Here is a 12,453-nt window from a genome sequence, read left to right on the forward strand (position 1 = left end):
GCCTTTGGTCTGATATTTTGGCGTGAAGAAGGATGGCTTGTCTACTAGTGCGGTAGCAGGGGGTAGGAACTCAACTGCAGCCTCTGAAAGTAGAGCAGTCAGGCCGATCTGAGGCAGGTGGCAGTAGAGTGTTTTCTTCGCTCGGTCCTGGAATACGTAGACGTAAGGACCATCCCGATCGATCCTCGAGTGGGGACCAGCTATGAACTCCTCACTTACTAGAGAAATGACATCCAGGTAGTTCCAAGCAATGTTGTTCGATCTGTCCAGTGCTACCTGGTGGTTCTCACAGTCTACACCCACATGTCTAAGGATCCGAGTAATCACTGCACCAAATCCACATGCATTGCTCTTGGATTTGGTTACTTTCCCCTTGTATCCTGCTAAGTTTGCGGCCAGCACCGCTCCCATGTTGAAGGCAGTAGCAGGTGGGAATGTAGAGTTTCCAAATGCCGGTAGCAAATGCCTCACACCTTGGTACAGGAGGCACAACTCCCATTGCGTGACTGATGCGGCTGTGGTTGTCCCGTATAGCAATGAGCCAATGAGGCGTGTCGCATATCTCAGTACTGGGCTCCGGATAAGTGACTCCTTTGCCTGAGAAGATCTATAAACCCCTGTGCCAATCGTTTCCCAGAAGTTCAACAGCTCTGAAGTCCAATAAAGACCATATGTCCTCTCCCCCGCACTCAATCCAAATAGTCCGCAGAGGTCTGTGAAAGATACCTCATAGTATACTTTCTGCACTACGAATGCCAGAAAACCTTCCTGATGGCTATCATCGGGACGGGTGACGTATGCGGATGCTATGAACTGGCGTACCAACTCCGGATAAGTGGGTTCCTTGAGGTTGCATAGTTGGCCTAGACCCATGTTCTGGAACAGTCCTTCAATGTCTGCTTTGATTCCCAATATTGTCATCGTCTCAGGACATGCTAGTTGTGTAGCCGGAACGGCTACCTTCTTCATGTTGTTGTAGTGGGTGGTATCAGACTTATCCCACTTCTTTGGCCTTTGCTTCTCCAGCTGTGACGAACCCGCTTCTTGTGTGTTTTTCTTTGCTGATGTTTTCGTGCGCTTCATTCTCTACAAAATAGAATCATTGCTCTCAACATGGTTATAATCAATTAAGAACTCAAAGCAACATGAAAATGAAAAGCGAAATCGAGTTGTGATAAAAAAAAACGAAATTGAAAAAAATTCTCTATCCCTAAATCATCTCAAATCATGTTCCAAACTCGTTGATCACAGACAATTGTGTTCTATTCCATGTTTAAACATCTGTTTCATGCATATTTGATCAAGGAATCAACACGGAAATAAGAAATTCACAAAACCCAAAAAATTGCTCAAGAACACGATTTCAGAATGTGGAGATTCGCGGAGTATACCTGTCTTAGGGTGAAGACGAGTGTAGGAATCAGGTAGAGCTCGAAAAATCAAGTGGAATAGAGCCCAAAATTGTTCAAATCGGATGATTATAGAGAGAGAAAGGGGGGGGGGCGAATTATAGGGGAAATCGGAGGGGATGAGAGTTCTAAGGTTTAGATCCAAAAAAGGTCGGGTTTTGCCTTATAATTCTGTTTTCCGAACACGCATCGATCGATGCGTTTTGTTTCTATAACGCATCGATCGATCACATTCTTACGGCCCGGGCCATCTTGGTAATCGATCGATGCGTTTTTGTTCTATAACGCATCGATCGATGCGTTTTTAAAAAAACATACAAGATTTTCCGAGGAAATTCCGAGGAACAATTCAGATTGTCGATCGATCGATGGGATACTCTCATCGATCGATCACAATCTTACGGCCCGGTCCATCCTAGTAATCGATCGATGCGTTTTTGTTCTATAACGCATCGATCGATGCATTTTTAAAAAAACATACAAGATTTTCCGAGGAAATTCCGAGGAACAATTCAGATTGTCGATAGATCGATGGGATACTCTCATCGATCGATCACAATCTTACGGCCCGGTCCATCCTAGTAATCGATCGATGCGTTTTTGTTCTATAACGCATCGATCGATGCATTTTTAAAAAAACATACAAGATTTTCCGAGGAAATTCCGAGGAACAATTCAGATTGTCGATAGATCGATGGGTTACTCTCATCGATCGATCACAATCTTACGGCCCGGTCCATCCTAGTAATCGATCGATGCGTTTTTGTTCTATAACGCATCGATCGATGCATTTTTAAAAAAACATACAAGATTTTCCGAGGAAATTCCGAGGAACAATTCAGATTGTCGATAGATCGATGGGATACTCTCATCGATCGATCACAATCTTACGGCCCGGGCCATCTTAGTAATCGATCGATTTGTTTTTGTTCAAAAACGCATCGATCGATGCGTTTTTTTTAAAAAAAATTACGTTTTGAAACCCCAAACACTAGTTCGTCGGAATTTCCTCGGAATATTCCGAGGAAATTTCGAGGAAGAAGAGGGTTTCCTCGGAGTTCCCTCGGAATAATCCGAGGAAATTCCGAGGAAATAGGGTTTTTAAACCGAAAACAACGTTTTGCCGTTTGAATAACACCTATATAACCCTTATTAAGTGTCTTACGTTCATTATGAAGTCAAAAATTTGTTCCTTACCGTATAATTAACACTTTTCCGATTGTATGAACGAAATCTCGCAACATAAGAGAAACACTTATACCTTTTAATGAACGGTAAAGGGAATACTTTCAATTAGTTTTGAAATTTGTTATTTCATGGTTTATGCTCATGTATACAAAGAATCCTCAATGGTATGCATTACAATTGTATAAGAAATGAAATACGGCAAAAAAAATTGATGTTTTGAAACCCCAAACACTAGTTCCTCGGTATTTCCTCGGAATATTCCGAGGAAATTCCGACGGATATTTTACTATCTGTCGGAATTTCCTCGGAATATTTTCATTTTACCGGGCAAATATTTCGCGAAAATTGAAATTAGAATTCCGACGGAATTCCGACGGATAATGTCCGTCGGACCCTAGGTTTTATAACCACGAGCCCCTTCTTCTTCCCCATTTCTCTCTTCTTCCTCTGCGCGACTCCTCTCTTTCTCTCCGGCGATTTCCCCCTGAAATCCGACGATATCTCCGGCGATCTCCCTCTTCTCTTACACAAATCATGTAAGGACCCTATCCCACTCTCTTAGGTTCTATTTGTTAGGTTTTTGTGTAGTTTTGATAGATTTTTGTTAGGGTGATTGGTTAGGATTGTGATTTGGTTGTATAATAGGTTTAGAATTGTGATTTGGTTGAATAATTTGTTTTGTTGAATTGATTTAGAATTTTTTATAATTTTTTATTTTTTGTATTTATAAAATCGATTTTTGTATATAAAATCGATTTTGTATTTTACAAAATGATTTTTCTATATAAATTCGATTTTTTGGATTTTACAAAAAAAAATTTCTATATAAATTCGATTTTTTGGATTTTACAAAACATTTTAAATATCTATAAAACTTTTTTTGTGATTAAATACTATTATTTGGGATTTAAAAATATTTTCATATATATATATTATTAAAACTATTTTTTGTAATTATTAAACAATTTTATTTATTAAAACTATTTTTTGTTTATTAGAACTATTTTTATATATTTATTAAAAAAATTTAATATATATAAATCTTTTTCTGTGATTAAATTATTTGGGATTTTTTTTTAATAAAAAAAATTAATTTATATATTTCTGTATTTATTAAATATATTTTTTTTAATTTACAGGTCTCATGATGATCAGACCCGGCCTCGACAGCGTCGTGGTCGTGGTGGTACGGGGAGCCAGTCTCGGGATTCCAGCCATTTTCAGGATTCCCCTTCGCCCCACAGCTCCAACCATACATCTCCCTCTGCTGCACCCGCTCATGCTCCTCTCGCTCCCGCTGCTGCATCCGCTCCTGTTCCTCCGGGTCCTCCGGGAGTGATGAGGGTTGCGGAGTTGGTTCAACAGCCCGGTCGTGACCATCTTCCGTATCTCACTCCGTATCCACATGGACGGGGTCAAACATGGTAATTAAACATTTTTTTTTCTTTAAATTTGGATTCATTATTAACCGTTTGTTCTTTTAATAAGGTTCAACCGATCCGGGAACGGGATCAGCGCATGGATCAACCGTATGATGTACTCGGCCCTCGACAGTGGACATCCGACTTTCACTCACTTCCCAACCGACAAGCAGGTTCTGTGGTTTCGTCAGTTTGCGGTAAGTATTCTAATTTTTTACTTATATTTTTAATCTTTAATATAAATTTTCTACTAATTGTGTTTTTTTTTCAGCAAGAGTTCAACTGGAATTCCGATGAGACGCTCTTTATCTATCACCACTTCGTCCATAAAGTAATGGACAACTATGGGAAGCAGATCCACGAGTGGAAGAAGAAGTGGGAAATCAATAAGGTTCGATTTAATTTATTAAACAATTTTTTAATTTATTAAACTATTTTTTAATTTATTAAACTTTTTCTTTTTTTTTAATTAAAAGGTCCCAAAGTCGATGAACGACACGGTCTGGAAGGAGTTGTGTGCGCATTGGGATAAGGAGGAGACGAAAGAAACTTCTTCCGACCGTAAAGGGAAGGGCATCTACAAGCATAACTTGGGTGCTCAATCTATTGCCACTCTCGGAGATCGCATGGTAAGTTCAACCGCTTTTTCTTCAATTATTTGAGTTTCAGAATTTAAATTTATTGTGCATTTCTTCTAATTTCTAATGTTTCTTTAATTTTATGTTTTTTTTCAAGGCGGAAGAAAATGATGGCGAGCCGGTCGATGATCTCGCCCTAATGAGGAGGGCGTATACCAACAAGAAGACCGGCCAGATTGATGACGGTCTTGTGAGGGACGTGGTCGACCTGGTCCAAACTCAGGTGGTAGACGAAGTGTCTCAGCTTCAAACCGAGGATGACGCTTCGACGGCTTCGACCAACTTGTCCCGGTTTCGAATCAACGAAATCGTTGAATCCGTAAGTTCTTTTTTTTTTAAAGTTCAATTCATTTATTTCTTGGTTTAAATTTCTAAATTTGGCTTTTTTCTATTCAGTCGGTTCCAAAGAAGAAGGGACGTTTGTTCGGTTTGGGTCGTCGCACCCGGTCGGTTCCTCCTTCTTCTGCACCACCGCCCTTTGTTGATCCAGAAGTACTTACGGCTCAGTTGAAGGACAAAGATGATCGAATATCTTTGTTGGAGACCCAGATGGCGGCTCAACAGGCGGGCTATGAGGCACAGAGGAGGCTGAACCAGCAAATGATGGAGATGATGCAGAGGATGTACCCGAACGAGGTGTTCCCGGACGTGCCAGACCCGTAGTTTTTTTTTTCCCCAATCTCGGAATGTTTTATTTTTATTTGTGAAACTTTGAATATTAATTAATATGATTTCAATTTTACTTTTAATTTCATATTTTCGAATTTAAATTTCAGAAATTTTATTTTTTCAAAAAAATTAATATTTTTTACATTCCGAGGAAATTAATTATATTTTTCACTAGATCGATCGATGCGTTTTTGAACAAAAACGCATCGATCGATCCGTTTTTTTTTTAAAATAGCGAGGGACATTTCCCTCGGAATTTTCCGAGGGACAACTCCCTCGGAAAATTCCGAGGAACGGATCCCTCGGAATATACCGAGGGAACAGTTCCTCGGAATAAACCGAGGAAAAAGTCCGTCGGTATACTCCTATCGATCGATGTATATATGTCCAAACACGCATCGATCGATGAACTTCCGAGGAATTATCCCGACGAAGTTCTACCTCGGTATATTCCGAGGACTTTTCCGACAAACAAGGGATCCTCAGAATTTCCTCGGAAATTTATTTCCTCGGAATTCCGTCGGAAAATTCCGAGGGATTTCAGAGGAAAAAAGAAATTCCGAGGAATTATTTCCGACGACGTGTTTCGTCGGAATTTCGTCGGAATAACGATATTCCGACGAAATTCCGACAATTTTTTTCCTCAGAATCCTTGATGTTTTCTTGTAGTGTACTACTATATAAAAAATCACTAATTTAAAGTTTTCACATCGTATCCGTCAACAGGTAAGTTCTATCTAATGAAGATTTGGCAGCTCAGCTAAATGTGACAAGCCATCTGAGTCCAATAAACCATACTTTTAAACCAAGACTAGATTCTGATCCGCGTGGTTGAAGAAAAGAATTTATAACTTTATGGTTTTAGGTTACAAATTTATAATTTAATGATATTTTATAAATTTCGATTTACGTTCAAATTATTATTATTATTTTTTCGGTCTGGTTTCGGTTTGGTTGTAGTTTTTGGTAGAAAAAATTTATGAACCGTTCAGTTATTTATGAATCTGAATTTGGTTTAGTTTAGTTATTTTGCTTTTTGGTTTGGTTCAAATAACAATATTAGTAATCCAATAAAATTTTAAGTTCAATTCCAGCGTACGGGGTTTGTAGGTTTGAATAGGGAAATGTCGCTCGGATAGAAAGCCACTTAAGACTAATGATAAATTGATAAGGTAAAAAGAGTTTCATCGTACGCAAATTCATAGTTTCTTAACTTATTTCATAAATAATTGATCTCGTAATAGCGTCATCTTTAAAGACCAATACGTCAAAAAAACCCAAAAAACAACCATCCAACTTTCATGTCTGTCATGACTTCTTAACAAAACATGTGTATAATCCTCTTCATGTTGGGATTTTTTCTGAAAAGAGAAAAAGCTTTAGAGAATCTAACATTTGACATGAGAATTTGTTTCTACACAAGCTGTCTCAGTAAGCAGAGATAATTCACCTAGAATTCATTAGCTTTTCTACTCCTATGTGCATTACAGAATCAAAGTTAAGGCCTTTCAGGACCAGAGAATGAATACTAACCCAAAATGATTATTGTCAAATTCTTTACGTTCTTTAGAATCACAATCTTTACGTAAAGAGTGTGATTTTAAAGAGTGAACTAAAATGATTACGCTTTTTTTCTTTTTGTTGTTGTTGTTGTTGTTGTTGTCAGATCCAAAACTCAGAAAAGAGTGGGACCATAGTTTATAACGTCCATCCCATCGCCGGTGAGTTTAACAGAAACAAAAATTAACTAACTATGAAGGAGAGAGAGTTTACAGAAGAAAAACATGAAAAAAGATGACACTAAGTGGTTTAGGGGTGGTTTATGTTTTGTCATCTCAAGCAATGTGTTGAGCCAAAGCGAGGATCTTGAGATGTTTCTTCTTGCGAAGCTCGTGAGGAACAGGACCAAACACTCGAGTCCCAATCGGCTGGCGATCAGTTTTAGTTTTCTTGTCTTTATTATCAACAAGAACAACGGCGTTATCATCAAACCTAACCTCGCTTCCATCAACACGACCTCTCTGCATCGCAGCTCTGACAACCACGCCGTACACAACCGCTCCTTTCTTCACTTTACCGTTTGGCATGGCTTCTTTCACCGAAGCAACAATCGTGTCGCCAAGCCTAGCTCCTTTCTTACCCTTGAGAGCTTGAATACACATCACTTTCTTGGCTCCAGAGTTGTCCACGACTTTGAGAACCGTCCCCATTTGAATGAATGTCCTTCTCTGTTGCTGCTGCTGCTTATTAACAAATAACAACAAACAAGAAAAAGCTTTCAGGCATCAAAACATCCATTGTGATCCACTTATTCGTTCTGATTCGATCAAAACCAAACAAATACTAAAAACTCGAAGAAGGTTTCTGACCTGAGGAAGGAGGATACTTCCATTCATCATTCCAGTGGAAGAAGTCATGGATCCAGAGAAATCATTCTTGAGACCTCCAAGCAATGAACGTCCTCCTGCTCATTATTAGTGTATAAATCATATTGAAAAAGAAAAAAACAACAAATTTTGAGCATGGATTGGTAAGAACATCAACAACAAATGCTCAATCAATTGAATCTGTCTTTCAAAATAAATTACAAAGTTGGAAAATTTTGATTTCTCATTTCATCATAATTTTAAACCCCCCCCCCCCCCCCCCCCCCTCCCCCAACAGTTTCTCAAGATCGAACGTTTCAACCTCAAAAGTCAAAACCTTTAACCAATAAAATTAAAATAACGTTATTAATAATCAGAGCTTGTGGTTCAAAATAGAACGAGGAGGAAGGAGCAAGTCGTTTACCACGGGAGATTCTTGAAGCTAAAGCTGCCGCCATTTCTACAACCACAAGTTTCGATCTTAATGTCAAATCATAAAATATAACAGAATAATAGTCTTATCAAAAGAAAGATAAATAGATTCGTATAAATGCTGACTTACGAGCCGTTGATGGAGAAAAGACGGATTCGTTGCAGAAGAACCAGATCAGTGACGAGAGAGAGCGAGGCGGAGGATATAGGGAAAGGTTTAAGAGTGGCAACAAAATGTAAATACCAGGTTTACTCGAAGGGTATAACCGTAATAAAATACATTTAGTAATCCGGTATGTTTCTACTTTCGGTCCGAACATTTAAATGTTAGGCTTCTGGTCGGGTATGGCTATTTTAAGCAACAAGAATAAAATAAAAACTATTGCGTCGCTGAGTTTCGCTACTTTCTCTCTCGTCCATGCTTACACATTGGGCCTGGGCTCTAATATACATAACCTTCTTTGTTCCTTTGTCCGCCGCAACTTTTAGAATTGTTCCCATTTGAATAAAATGGGTTTTAAGACATTTTTGCAATAAATTGTTTTGTTAGTGCCGTGAACACTGAGTATTAAAAACTGAATAAATACAACTCTATGAGGTGTTCATCGACCACTTGTAAAGTATTTGCATAAAGTAGTACGAAAATGATACATAAAGAAAAGCTGAATAGCTGATTTGAAAACTGGAATTGAAGCCGATTTAGAGTTGAACTAGAGTTTATTTGGAGGCTAAGCAACCGAAGATTTATCTCGGAGAAGGAAAAATCACTGTGAAAAGATTTTCAAAAAGTTTTGTACAAAAGATTTAGAAATATTTCATAAAGAAGATTTAAGAATATTTATTGTTTGGAAAATTGGCTTGGGTGAACCATAAAATGTACTGAATATAAGCATTGCGTGTTTTGTATTCGGCACCATCTTAAAACAAAGGAAAAAAGATCAACCATAAAGGTTTTGGAGGTATTAAAACAATTGACCATGCCCCACTCTCCACTTATTTTATTATTTAAGATACTCATCAAAAATCTATGCAATCGAGATGTTCAATTGGGCAACAATATTTTAGATTCTGAGTTTCGACTTTGGCCGATTAGACAAGACGGTCGTAAATCTCATTTTCATACCCTTTTTTTGGTCAAACATCTCATTTTCATACTTATACCCCAAGTTGCTGATGCTGCTCAACGTTTGCAAAATCTCAAAAAACTCTTTATTCAGATGAGAGCGAAGAATTCAACAGTACCTCGGAAAGTTAAATTTCTTTATTCAGATTTTTGTGAGTAAACACAATTGACAGTAAAGTGAGAAGTCTAAGGTTAAGACATAATCATTATAGGCCAAGATATACATTCAGCAAACACAATAATGAAGTAACTTGTCTACCCCCTCATGCCTTCCAAAATTGGGTCCAGCTTGTTGACATTATCCATATCACAGTATACTTTGAATATAATAAGGCTTCTGCTTCTGTAGGCTAATGTCTTATATAAGATAATACATATCATCACTCTTAGCACATGACAATCTATTATTAAACAAACGGCAATTTGAGAATGCTCAATTATGATATAAACATTCAAACATCAAGTTGCTTTTATACAATTCTAATATAAACAGAATAAGTTGCTCTGTTTTATTTTTCTTAAATTAACTATAATAATAACAAGCAAATGTATTTCTCATAACTACAATATTCACAAAAGAGAGAAGAACAAGCAAAGCTCAAGACATTGTAACTAACAAAGACAGACAACAAACCTTACAAGATAATAAGTAATTTGTTGGTATATGATTGAGAGATCCTGCGAAAGCTTAAAAGAAAAAAATCGCTAGCAGATGCAACAGGCAGCAAAACTGGTTTATGTATTCATCAAAACTGGATTTAGCTCGTTCTCTGCTTCCTCTCACTATAGCATTATATGTAAAATCATCATGAATCGCCATCGGGTTCCCTAGCAAACAAGGAATCATAACAATGAGAAAAAAGTAATGTGCTTTCTCAGAACAGCAAAGAAAAATTTGAGACGATAACACACATTCCATCTATGATCACAAATGCTTAAATAATCATCAGTTGCAATACAGTCAAAAGATAGTGACGGTGTAAGTTTCCTAATGTTGATCATCCTAGAACATTCACAAAGGATATGCTCAAATCACTTCATAATCAGATTATACAGACACAAGAGAACCAACTTACCTCAGATTCAGACTGAAACATTCCAAGCTAGAACGAGTTCATTTCTAAACAATAAGTCTTTCTCTTGACCAGCATCTTAACAGCTGCCTCATAAGGCTCCTCAAAAGCAGCCGAAGAAACCCAAGAGACATCAGACGCTTCCTTCTTCGACTCGCTCGGCCTTATCGCCACCAAAGTCGCACCTTTTAACACAGTCCCATCAGGCAACTCCAAGGTAGGAGCATACCATAGCCTCATGTTCAAGGCAGGTACGAGAGTTCTCTTCGAAGCAGAAGAAGCCGACAATGGCTTCACCCTTAGCTCTTCAAGCTGATCTCTGTTCATACAAAGCACACCTTGCCCATCGGAATCACTGAGCACTAAACTCCTCAGCGTCTTGTGCTCGGCTATGATCGGCTGTAGCAAGTAGTGTCGTGCTGATGCAGCAATCAAAGAGCTGATTGTCCATACAACACGCAGCTTTAAACCTCCGTTCGTGTAAAAAGACTCCGGTATACTCCCGTTATCGTCGCTGGCGGGAGATTCAACGGTTGTAGTGACAATGGCTTGAGAAACTCTCATCGGATTAGGTTGGATCACTGAAGAAGCGCCGAGAATCACGCAGTGATCTAAGGTTGAGCCAAACTCTGCTCTCCATTTCAACAAAACTCCTTCGTCGATCCCGAGCTCTCCGGAAGGTAGCTCTATGCGTAAGTAACGAATCTCCTCGAAGTTCTTCAGAACCTGCGTAGGAGAGTGGTGCGTTACTCCGCCTTGTTCGATCTCTCCACCTTCGTCTCCGCTAATAGACAGAGATGACGAAGAAGAGGAGCCGCACGCTCTCCTCGCGCCGAGGAATTGCCCCAACGCTTGCAACGGCTTGACAATGCCGCCGACGACGAGGCGGAATATGGAGGAGAAGGGCCCGGATGCGGAGGAGCGGGATTTGATCGACGAGAGGGAGGAGTTATCGTCGTCGGAGATGACGCAATCGACGCGGATCAGGACGTTTTCGACCTGAGTGACGAGGGAGTGGAACCTCCGGGAGACGACGCAGCATCGGCCGAGGGATTTGACGTCGGAGATTTTGTTGAAGACGAGGAGGAGGATCGAGTCTGGGAGATGATCGAAGTGGTCGATTCCTAGGGTTTGTGGCTCGGGGTGGATCCGTGAAGGTGGATCTGAACGGGGGATAACGGCCATTGAATTGGATCTCGGGTTTGGGGGAAAGTTTCTAGGGTTTGAGAGAAGGATTCGAATCAGAATCTCTTTGGAGAAGATAATCGTATGACGAAGTTTCGGGAGAGAGGAAGTTGAAAATGGTTGGAGGAGGCAGATACACGAGGCTTTTGTCTTTATTTCAGCGCGTGGACGAATATGCGCGCGTTTGGTGCGTGAATAGAAAATTGACATTTTTGATTAAACTTTTCCACTTCCACATGGCCAAATCACTAGAAGTAATATTTTCAAATAAAATTTTCAACAAAAAATTATATTAAAATGGAAGATTTTGCTATAAATCTCTCAAATTTTAAGATATCTTCCAGTATAATTATATATTTTTATTTTAAAATTAAAAACTAATATAATTTTGTTATGAGAGATTTACGTGAAAAACTGTTGTAATTTTTTTAACAAAATTAATAGATGTATTTATAAAATTATGGGATTTAAACCTTTTATTATTAATCTAAATATATTTATGATTTATGAAAAAATCTAGACTAATTCTTAAGTAGAGATATATCATATGAATGTGTCATATCTCCCGATATCTATCTTATTAAAATAGAAGTACACTTATAAATTAATCCTTAAAACTTCAATTTATTTTACGCATCAATGTCACTGAAATAATAATTAATCTTATCTTTAAACATTAACTGTTTTTCCTAATTTATATAAAATTACCTAAAATAAATTCACAACAAATTCATGATAAATCTTAAATTTAATTAATACACCACAATTCGAAATCCATATATTTATGATATTCGTAATTGGCAAGTCTTAAATTATAAAAATATATGACTTAATAAATTTTAACAGATTTATAATCAATACTTTTCCAATTTACTTTGTTTTAACTTTACTTAAAAATAAAATTTACTGAGTAATAAATATATAGATACCAATTATTATAAACTATTAT

The 12,453-nt window shown here is 38.1% G+C and overlaps 2 protein-coding genes across 7 annotated transcripts; both read right to left on the bottom strand.

Moving 5' to 3' along the window:
• Positions 1-7,000: 7,000 nt before the first annotated feature.
• LOC125589821 (50S ribosomal protein HLP, mitochondrial-like) lies at positions 7,001-8,476 on the bottom strand. Of its 6 annotated transcripts, none has more exons than XM_048762371.1 (4): positions 8,254-8,476; positions 8,116-8,151; positions 7,695-7,789; positions 7,001-7,562 (listed from the first exon to the last, which is right to left on the bottom strand). In XM_048762371.1, the coding sequence occupies exons 1-4, from the start codon at positions 8,441-8,443 to the stop codon at positions 7,161-7,163; spliced, it is 723 nt and encodes a 240-aa protein (XP_048618328.1). In that variant the 5' UTR covers positions 8,444-8,476; the 3' UTR covers positions 7,001-7,160. The 6 variants fall into 6 exon arrangements, with proteins under 6 accessions (XP_048618328.1, XP_048618326.1, XP_048618327.1 ...); XM_048762369.1 differs by having other exon boundaries at positions 7,001-7,568; XM_048762370.1 differs by having other exon boundaries at positions 7,001-7,565; positions 8,254-8,475.
• Positions 8,477-9,732: 1,256 nt separating this feature from the next.
• Positions 9,733-11,641, bottom strand: LOC106436850 (F-box protein At5g46170). Its single transcript, XM_013877799.3, has 2 exons — positions 10,323-11,641; positions 9,733-10,074 (listed from the first exon to the last, which is right to left on the bottom strand). The coding sequence occupies exon 1, from the start codon at positions 11,502-11,504 to the stop codon at positions 10,350-10,352; it is 1,155 nt and encodes a 384-aa protein (XP_013733253.1). The 5' UTR covers positions 11,505-11,641; the 3' UTR covers positions 9,733-10,074; positions 10,323-10,349.
• Positions 11,642-12,453: the final 812 nt, after the last annotated feature.

This window comes from Brassica napus, chromosome C7, assembly GCF_020379485.1.
Source record: "Brassica napus cultivar Da-Ae chromosome C7, Da-Ae, whole genome shotgun sequence".
NCBI classification, from domain to species: domain Eukaryota; kingdom Viridiplantae; phylum Streptophyta; class Magnoliopsida; order Brassicales; family Brassicaceae; genus Brassica; species Brassica napus.

What these genes read in the sequence shown, in the direction of transcription:
- LOC125589821 (XM_048762369.1), bottom strand. Translation starts at nt 8,443, where the DNA reads ATGTTCGGACCGAAAGTAGAAACATACCGGATTACTAAATGTATTTTA. An exon ending in CTTTTCTCCATCAACGGCTC is followed by an intron (nt 8,152 to 8,253) that starts GTAAGTCAGCAT and finishes TTGTGGTTGTAG; the next exon opens with AAATGGCGGCAGCTTTAGCT. An exon ending in GAAGTATCCTCCTTCCTCAG is followed by an intron (nt 7,569 to 7,694) that starts GTCAGAAACCTT and finishes TTTGTTAATAAG; the next exon opens with CAGCAGCAGCAACAGAGAAG.
- LOC106436850 (XM_013877799.3), bottom strand. Translation starts at nt 11,504, where the DNA reads ATGGCCGTTATCCCCCGTTCAGATCCACCTTCACGGATCCACCCCGAG.